Here is a 10,713-nt window from a genome sequence, read left to right as displayed (position 1 = left end):
TTTCCAAATACACCAACACGTTGCCATCCAAATAACACCTATTGATAAAAGTTGTGAATGTTGTAGTATGTTGTTGTTGTTGATAAATGTTTCTTAGAAAATTTAGTTGAGTTTATTATATCGTATGTTGATTACTTATTTCACTAACCCTTCACTGAACATGGATTCATTTAAATTTATTTAGAAAATAATAATCTGAAAATTAAATCATATTTGAAAATCAACTAAGTTCAATCAATGTTTTTCGAATTGCATGCATCCCGTAATTCATTTATCGCTCTTTAACACATAGAACTTGGTTCAATGTCCCAAATTCTTCAAAGCAACGATTCATTCTCTTTTAGTTTATATTGCATTGAGAACTTGAGGAAGAAAAAAACCAATATACTTCACCTTCAGCCACTTCCAAGACAGACAGCAATATTAAAACTCAAAACAGAACAAGTGCATAGCAGAAAAACAGGATGCCTTGAAATCACCATGTTCATTGATGGTCAAGAAAATAACTTGGCTTGCTTTATCGAACCACCTTCATTTAAATTTGGTTCCCAATGTTTTATTTTATTAATACTTTCACAAAAGGATAAAAACGAATGTGTTACTAAAATATTATTTTCCAATAAAAAGCACAGTTCCTCAATAGGGGTAATGAATTTCACAAACTGCAAAAAGGTAATGAATTTCACAAACTGCAAAAAGCTTATTAATATTTTAATGATGCCGATAGATAAACCATTTCACAAACTGCAAAAAGGTAATGAATTTCCATCATAGATTATAAAAAGTTATCAATGAGGAGGTTCCAATGCATGATGGAAAGAGCATTCAAATGCTATTTTATCCTATCTTCATCATATCATTTGTTATATAAAAGTGTACACTTTAGTTATAAGTTATCTAGGCTATTCACTTTGATGCATCACCGTTTCTACTCCATTTCTCTTTTCAAGGCTTAAATTTAAATATAAACTATATATAATCACATGACACTAAACTTTGTGACTACAGTACACTACATAAATCTCAGGCTATAGATAATTTCTACTGTCATGGAAATCAAATTACTGCAACAGAAGCTTGGAGCACTATTGTGATTGTTGACCAACATTAATAAGCTGCTATGATTCAAATTTGAGGCTTATGTAAGATGATGTCATGTTAAATTTGATTCACATGAATGGATAAGATGAGAACCAGTTTTTCAAATGTCAAAAGAAAAAAGAAAACTATAGCTGGACAATGATAAACATCGATAAGATGATAACCTTGTTTGTGAGAGAGAAAATACACCATTAGCAAACTTGAGAAACAATAACAAATAAACAAAAACTGATATAATCCCAAATTTAAAACAATGACCAATAAGAAAATTAAAAAATAAAGTGAAGAGCATCTAGAATCCCCTAATTACATGAAAACGTGAAACCGGATATAGAGGAAAATTTGAAACAAAGTTCAAGTCTTTCAAACCATCACATGCGTTGCATATGTCGGATCTATTGCTGATATGGCGTAGCCTTGAAAATCAATCAAATAAAAGTTTGCATGTTGTAGAGGCCCTTGTGCATGAAGATAAATCATCAAACATTTGGTTCTTATTCATACGTATGGAACATTTACTATGAATTGTCATAGTGTTGAGTACTTTTGAATTCTCTATTATATATTTGGCAAATTTGAAATCCCAGCCGGTGCCTCTGTAACCACTAATGCAACAAGTTTTAAGTTGTGATGAAAGACATTCTGGAGCAATTTGTGGATCCTTCCAGCATATGCCATTCCTCTCTTCTAGAACTCCAGTGTCCTGTCAAGCAATCATTATTTTCAAAAATTAAAGTACATTGGATTGATTTAACTATAAAAAACTGACACAAAAAAATTATATAGATGAAGAAAACCTGAATGATAAGATTTTGAAGTTTGGGAGACTGTTTGAGTATTGCTAACAACCAGATGCATCTGTCGAACCAATCGATATCTTTAAAGTTAAGCTCCAAGCGAGTCAATCTTTGAAACGTGGGAATAGAACGTAACAAGACAAGATTGCCGAAGAAACATAAACGCTTACTCTACAAGATTTACACGTAACCGAATATTAAAAACTTATAGTGTTAAATCACAATTTTATTTAACAGATCATGATATTCTTACCATATCTACACACAAAATGATTGTGTTACGAAGCATACTCAACGGACATCTTATAAGATCATCATTTAACTTAGCTTTGATCAAATTAGGTAAGGCCTCGTAAGTTTCTAGGAGATGAAGGTTTTTATTGTCTTCGATATTGATACTGTGTTTTGATTCAAAATCCTGTAGAAGCGGGCATCGTAATAAAAGATTGTAGAGTTGTTGATTACATTCAAAAAGTACGTCTTTCAAATGGAGAGTTTTAAGCTTAGGTAGATGTAAATCCTGCATATGAGAAATATCTCCAATCTTAATGCCCTTCAACTTAAGAACTTCTAGTGTCTCGCAATTGAGAATGCTACGAGGTAATTCAATTGATGGCCGATCCCAAACTCGAACCATTTGGTGGAGGGTGAAGTTTTGTACTCCTCTATCTCGGACGAACTCAATAAATTGATTGATATCATTTTGGTAGCAAAGAGAATATGGATGATATATTAAGCGAAACGAATGGATTGGTAGTGCGATGTCTCGCTGGTGCAATGTCGAGTTCATGGCAGAGAGAATTCTTGAGGGGGAAAATCTGAAGGCTGTGTCGTCGAAATCAAAGGTGAAGACCGAGAGCCATAGAGGTTTCCATCTCTTTGAGAGTACACTTGTGGTTGCAGCATGTTTGGTTGAGAGAAAAGAGAGTACATGACAGAGAATTGAATCCGGCAAGCCGCTGATTCTATCGGGCGGAGTTGTAACCGGCAAGCCGCTGACTGTATTGGCCGTCGGAATGGGTTGCTGTGAAGACGTCATATGCGGCGAGGAAGTGGAATTGGAGCAGCATGGGAAAGTTAGGTTTCCTTTCTTATGAGATCACAAACTCAAAATTTTAGAATATATTTCACTTTTTCTAATTAAAACCTTAAATATCCATTGCACCTAAGTGATTTAACTTTTATTCATAATAGCTAGATTGTTGACTAGGAATCTAGGTTAATTTTTAATTGGAAATTATAATTTTTTATTTAAAGTTAATATTTAAATTATTATTAACATGTTTTAACTTCTAATAATTACATCACATCAACATATTTTTTATTGATATTATTCTTTTATATAATTTTATATTTTATTTACTATTAAAATTGAATTATTTATATAATATAATAACAAAATTTTAGTATCAATGTTAAAAAAAAATTATAAAAAATTTTAATAGTTAAATTTATAGTATTTTGAGGCTAGGTTTCACAAAAGTACCTTTTATTTAAAAAGATTCGTGGAAAATGAAAACGTTCTTCTTGTATTATTAGCAACACAAACGATTTGTGAATTCTACAAGTCAAAAATCACCATATACCATATGTAAGTCAAAAATCACCATATACCATATGTAAACAATGTCTTGCATGGAACCAATATGGTAACTCAAATAACACAAATATGGTTGTTAACAAACCGTGATAAAATGTAAGTATTATTCACAACGATTTATGGTAATAAACATGGTAAAAAGTATTTTAATACTAATATATTTATATGACTATAAGGACAAGCTTTTTTTTGTATAAAAAATAAATTAAAATTGGTAGTATTGGGATGAAATGTCTTAAAATAAAATAATAAATAATTCAGGCGAGTGATAAAGATTTATTATTAGAGTTGTTTAAACGGCCGTAGTAATATGATGTTAACAAAGATATATTTTATAGTATCGAATACTAAGCATTGTTTTCTTAATACTTTAAGTTTTTATAAGACATAATCTGGTGAATAATCGAAAAGAAAAATCTCATTATCTATTTTTATCAAACTTCACTCTTGTAAGTGCGCAATTTAGATAATTGTATGAAGGACGGAAAAGAAACATTTGATTATTAATAGGATGGTTAACTCATGAAAAGAATTTTAACAATTCTGAGATCACTTTTTGAGTCACTCATACTTAACTAACAACTATAAAACTATGAGAGTCATTACATCGGAGTGTTAAATTATAAGAAACAATATCTATAATATAAGAAAATTAGATGCTCTGGAAAACACCATATTAACCTTTTTTCTTTGTCCTCCACCTCATTATTTTGGGGGCATTTTGTGTCTAAAAATTACTTTTTGCAACTAATGATGTCATGTTGTTCAATTCTAACTATATATTTATTGTATTATGTCTTTGCTTATTAGGTTTGAATCATTTGATTATGTCACTTCTCTTTTTGGTTCCAAAACAACCTATCAAATTCAAAATTTTCTCTTTTATCTTTCCCTCATTCACGTTATCTCTCTTAGTTTGCTTCCTTATTCTCTCTCCTCTTGTCTATTCACCCCTCTATCTCTTTGTCTTCTTCTTTCTTCTCTCTTTGTGCAGAAAGCATACAATAGCTCCATTTAACTATTTATTCTCTTAGCAATTATCTATAAATGTTTGATTTCGAACATATTTTCATCGGCACGGTATTGTTTCGATGCTGATTAGATGTTGTGAAGTGTTGCAGAGAGTTGGGCACTGTTTCCACACTCACTATCAACCATTATTGGTCCTAATAGCTCCACTGCAGGAGATCTAGGTGATTCTTCAACCTTCACGTCGGTCTGTACTTGATCTGGTTTTCTATTATTGTTAATTTCTCCATTGTTGATTTACCATGTTATAAACCATCGATTTCTCTTTTCAACCCATTCATCTACCATGTGAGAAATCAAAACGTTTGCGTTTCAGGCTGAGATCAACCAACTTTTCAAACTTATTATAAACACGTTCTACTCCAACAAGGATATCTTTCTAAGGGAACTCGTGAATAACACCTCTAATGTAAGCTTCAGATTTACACGCATTTTTAGGGTTTTTTGATGTCGTTTACATACTTTTTATGTTTGATCTGTGATTTATACATGTTATACATTCAAGTTATGAGTTATGGTGTTTTGTTTGCAACACTGATGTGTAGACACAATGTTTGACTCTACTTAAGTTTGTCTATTCATATACTGAGTAGTGACTTAGAATAACACATTGAAGGTTGAATGTAGGTGATTAGTCTGGTTGGCATTCAGAAAGTTTCCCTTCATCCGGATGATATGCTCAGCTGGCCAACTTTGTTATGTCATCAAAATATTTCAGGAAAATAGAACTTATTTGTTTGACATAGTACTCACACTGACAGCTGATATAACTTATTACTCATTTCTTAAAGGTTTCGATGATTGTTTATTATTTGTGGCAAGCCGACACATACTTGATGTTGCTCTCTATGGTGGAGGATCAACTATAGTTACACCGGTTCATGATGAGGAGCTGCTTGGAGGTTGTTGTTCGGAGACGAACTGCTGAGGTACTCGCTCCGTTCCAAATTAAATCTGTTATAATTTGTTGTTGCATTTTTTGCATTGTTCGGATTTACACATTGGAAGCATCGACTTTAGGTATGAATCAGGTACTGTTTTGTGATAATCAATGTGATTTTTTAATTAGGATGCTTGATATTCTTTGTTATTCATATATTTAAAATTATAGCATCTCAAATTCTGTCTTCCCTCTTGCTCAATTTTGCTTTTCTTTTAATATATAATTTAGAATCGTACTTTTATCACATGTGCCTTAAATATTTATAGATCCTGCCCGAGCAAGCGAGGATCCTGTCATAGTTAAAAATGTCCCTGACTATAAGGCTAATAAGGCACTGGAGGAAGAGGTTATGAAGCCTGATCCTCCACCAAGACCATCGAATTGGGGTGTGTTCACTATCTTCATTTTAATTATTTATGTACATGTATATCTTTTGAATTTGTTTTTTAAAACTAATGTAAATTATAGTCACTATTTCTCTGAAACGAGGATGTTACTAACCAAAGAGAATTGACAGGAGCTTGACCTTCCATTGAGTTCATCATCTTGGGGTGAGGGGGATCTCAAAGATCCAGAAAAATTATGGGAAATGATATAAACAATGCAGCAGATAAAATAGAGTAGATGGTGGATAATGTCAACCGAAGTACAAAAGTAGAGGAATTCAATTTAATAGAGGATACGTACATATGCATAGTACTTATGCAGATTAAAATAAACTGGAAAAATAATGAAATAGGTCTTGGGAGAGTAACAAAATAAACCTAAGGTGGACTGTAACTGTAAGTTTAGCAAATTGTAAACAGGTAAGATGAAAATCATAACTATAATTTTGTTGGTACAAATTAAATGTGAAGAGAAAATTAAAACAAAAGTGATAGAAAAAGGAATGAAAAAAAAGAAGGAAATTTCTTTACCCACCTCTTAATCTTCTTGGCCACTCCTGGCGAAATTTCCAGAATGCCCCTATATTTCGGAAATGCATCTCCGAAATCACTTTTTTCTGAAAAAAAGGGTGATTTCGGAAATGCACTTTCGAAAACACGAAAAAAAGTGTTTTCGGAGATGCATTTCCGAAAACACCCCCTTTTTTGAGTTTTCGGAGATGCATTTTCGAAAATACCCCTTTTTGGGAGAGGGGGTGTTTTCGGAGATACATATTCGAAATATTCCAAGACCAAATTGGTCTTGGAATGTTTCGGATATATACTTCCTAAAAAATTCAATAATTATAAAAAAAATTAAAATCAAGGTGAATCAATACAATTAATAGGTATAAAATCAAGGTGAATCAATAAAATGAAGGAGAATCAATAAAATCAAGGTGAATCAAAATTTCCTTTTTAAAATTAAAAATTATTTTACTAACTTATATAAATAAAAAACATTTTAATTTCTTAAGTAAATTTTGAATTATATATAATTAAATATAAAACTTATTCATTAAATAAAATTAAGACAAAATCTTTTTTTAAACTAAATAAAAAATTATAACTCATTTTTAATTATGAATCAAAATAGAAATATATAAATATATAATAATAATTATTAATTTTGTAAGTGAAATATATAAATATATAAATATATAATATAAAAATATATAATAATTATTATAAATTAAAACACTCATTTTTTTAATTTTTATAATTATTATATAATTATATAAATATATTTATAGTTAATATATAATAATTATTATATAAATATATAAATATATAATAATTTTTATAAATATATAATAATTATTATAATTATATAAATATATAAATATATAACTTAAAACACTATTTTTAATTTTTTTTTTAAATACATAATAATTATTATAAATATATAAATAAAAAATTATTACTCATTTTGTAAGTGAAATTATTTTAATCATTTTAATTAAAATTATTTTAAATTTTAAAATATGAATCAAAATAGAAATAAAAAATTATTATTATTCATAACTCATAAATTATATCAAAATATATAATTGGTATTATTCATTACTCATAAATTTTATTAAATTAATGATATATGAATTAATTAATATCCTAAAATTAATTTTTGGAATTTTTAGATTTTTTTTTTGTTTTTTCGGAGATGCATCTCCGAATTAATCAAAATCCCAATTTTTGGGATTTTTTCGGAAATGCACTTCCGAAGTCTGGAAAAATTTAGAAAAAAAAAAATATTCGGAAATGCATTTCCTAAGCGGGGTAAAATGGGTTTTTCGCTGGGGGTGACCCCCATAGGGAGGTGGGTAAAGAAAAAACCAAAAAGAATAGAAATTTCATATATATTTTAAAAAGTAGAATTAGATTGGAGAAATTCAGAAAGGTATTTTAATTAATTGAGAATAGAACACTCATATATATTTTGAAAAGTAGAATTAGATAGGAGAAATTCAGAAAAGTATTTTAATTAATTGATAAACATAAATTATGCAAACAAAGACTTACTTATCTATGTTATTAGAAGAAGTAAACCGTTTTGCAGAAAGTTGTTGTAAAATGTTGTGATTAACAGCTGTCAAGTATTTTTTTAATTGCAAACCCTTCAATTTATAGTTTTGAAAACTATAATTTGATAAAGTATCGGTCACCATCATTTTGGGAAGATATGGAGTAGTGGGTCTGAAACCAGTGTTTCTTACTCGACTATGATTAGTATTTTTTTTCTCATGTTTGCCATTATGTTGATATTTTATCATTTGATTTGATAATATTATGTTCTTTAAAAGTTTTACCGAATCAAATTTTTATCGGTATTACTTTTATGTATGGGAAAATATGTACTACTCATTCAAATATTTTTATAAATGATGTTATTTTTATATACGAGAAAAACATGCTACTTATTTTTGTATTTTTATAAATGATATAAAAAATAAATATTTTTGTTTTATTATTTCTTTATTATTATATTTGTGGGAAATTCAACTTTATTTTTTCAAAAAAGTCTCTTAATGTCACAATTTTTTTTCATACATTTTTAAATTTCTTTTAAGTTCTCTTTCTAATCATACATTGTGGTTGTTAAACAATTATTAAATGAATGCCATGCGACTTTATTTTCAAAAACCTCTAATAATTTATTATGAATAAAAATATTTTTGTATTTTAAATATTAATTTTGTCCTCATTAATATATTTTTATAAACAATAATTATTATCTGTAAATATAATGCGTGCGTCCGATCAGAACCCGTGCGTATGCACGGGTTTGTTACTAGTTTGATATTTAATATTTAATGACTTACACACATAACAATAAAAAAAAATTAAAAACATAAAAGCTTTTAGAAATAAAAGGCCTTATAAACTACTCCAACAAATGTAACAATTCTCAAGATATTTCATCCAATTCTTAAGTTATCTCTGAACAATACAAAACAATTGCACAATTAAAGCAAAGTGAGCCATACAACAAAGGAAATTATCAAACTGCCAAGCTATCTATTCATCAACTATCTCAATTCATGGGGAGCAGAATGTCTCCCGTGCAATTTATATGCAGTGAAATCCGAACTCTTCGAGTACAAAAAAATATTTTTTAAAAAATTAATATGGGGATCATGGTTTTAAATTATGGACCGTATCATTTGATACGGCTGCAATATAGTGGTTACGATAGTGTCCACATCCACATCAGTTCGTAATTGCGATGTGATCGTAAATCACATTAAAAACAACATCATAACACTGCAACAACCGCATCAACCTACAATAGATTATACATTGCTAGCAAAAATCATTTAATCTATCTTTCTATTTTTATCATAGATTTAATGTATGTTTTGAACGGATTAGTGATTTTTAAAGTGATAGTGAATAGATATTTATGATAAATTAGAGACACAATAGAAGACATGTTTTTTTTTTTTTTGAATAATCAAGAATCAATAAAAGGAAGAACAAAGGGTTCTCCAATCCTTTTTACAAAGCCTCCCAAAAAAAAGAGAAAATACCAACCAATTCTAGCTACGAAAGTAACAATAAAGGCTCCTTAATAAAGTCGTAAAAGCTATAATTGGACTTAGGATTTTCTCCCAAAAAAGACCACTTCCAAGCAAGAATCTTTACATTCCAAACCGTGTTATCAACACTCCATCCGTCATTTCGGAAACAAATACCGTTCCGAATTAACCAAATGGACCACGTGGTTGCCATCCAAATAAGCCCCCACTTTCCTTTCCTAACTTTGTTGTCTTTACAAAAACTATACCAATCCAAAAAATTTGCAAAACAATCCTCCTCCTTTCCTACCGGTTTACCTACCCACATCGCAATGTCTTTCCAAACTAGGTCCACCACTTTACAATTAAAGAAGGAGTGATTTCTACTTTCCAACTCCGCCTCGCAAAAAGAACAACTTAAAGAGTTTAAAGGAAAAGGAATACCTCTAATCTTCAAGAGATCTTTAGTCAGCAATCTATTAACAAAAAGTCTCCACCCAAAAATCCTTATCTTAGAAGGAACCACCATCTTCCAAATTATGGCCACCAAGTCTTCATTTTTATTATACGGACCAAACGGAGTGCGGATAGAAGCATAAAAATTATAACAAGAAGCTACCGAAAACTCACCACTTTTAGTCCCTTTCCAACCAACTTTGTCCTCCTTGTCCGGTGAACTAGCGAACACCGGTAATATGGAGCGGAGAGAAGAAATTGATAGGAGAATTTCGGGAGACAAAAAACAAGATTTTATGCCAAAATCTCCCCAACACCAAACACCGTTATGCCACCCTCCCATAGCTCCCACCGAAACCTTTTTAAAACAAGTTAACGAGAAAAGATCCGGATAATCATACCTTAGAATAAAACCATCCAACCAACGAGCTTCCCAAAAAGGAATAGAAAAACCGTTGCCCATCTCGAACTTGCAAAGGTCCGCCACCGGATCACTACGAGTCGACTTACCGATGTTGGTTAAGTCCTTCCACCACATCGATTTAGAAAGAGAAGAAATGGCTTTAGATTCCCCACAAAAGACCTCCGATGATATATCTCCATACCGAGCTCTTAAAACCTCGCACCACAAATTATCATCTCCTTTGAGAATTCTCCACCTCCATTTGTTAAGAAGCGCAAGATTGAAGTCCAACACATTCTTAATACCCAAACCTCCCCTATCTTTGGAAAAGCACACCTTTTGCCAACTCACCCAATGAATCTTTTTCCTCTCCTCCATTCCACCCCACAAAAAATTACCTTGAAGTTGCGAGAACTCCTTGGCCACTTTCTTAGGCATCTTGTA

The 10,713-nt window shown here is 30.5% G+C and overlaps 1 protein-coding gene across 1 annotated transcript; it reads right to left on the bottom strand.

The window, feature by feature from the left end:
• Positions 1-1,279: 1,279 nt before the first annotated feature.
• LOC131656945 (FBD-associated F-box protein At4g10400-like) lies at positions 1,280-2,978 on the bottom strand. Its single transcript, XM_058926489.1, has 3 exons — positions 2,152-2,978; positions 1,899-2,069; positions 1,280-1,804 (listed from the first exon to the last, which is right to left on the bottom strand). The coding sequence occupies exons 1-3, from the start codon at positions 2,935-2,937 to the stop codon at positions 1,526-1,528; spliced, it is 1,236 nt and encodes a 411-aa protein (XP_058782472.1). The 5' UTR covers positions 2,938-2,978; the 3' UTR covers positions 1,280-1,525.
• Positions 2,979-10,713: the final 7,735 nt, after the last annotated feature.

The sequence above is a fragment of the Vicia villosa genome, linkage group LG3, assembly GCF_029867415.1.
Source record: "Vicia villosa cultivar HV-30 ecotype Madison, WI linkage group LG3, Vvil1.0, whole genome shotgun sequence".
NCBI classification, from domain to species: Eukaryota; Viridiplantae; Streptophyta; class Magnoliopsida; order Fabales; family Fabaceae; genus Vicia; species Vicia villosa.
The sequence above is the reverse complement of the archived record's forward strand: the minus strand, read 5'-3'. Positions and strand labels throughout refer to the sequence as shown.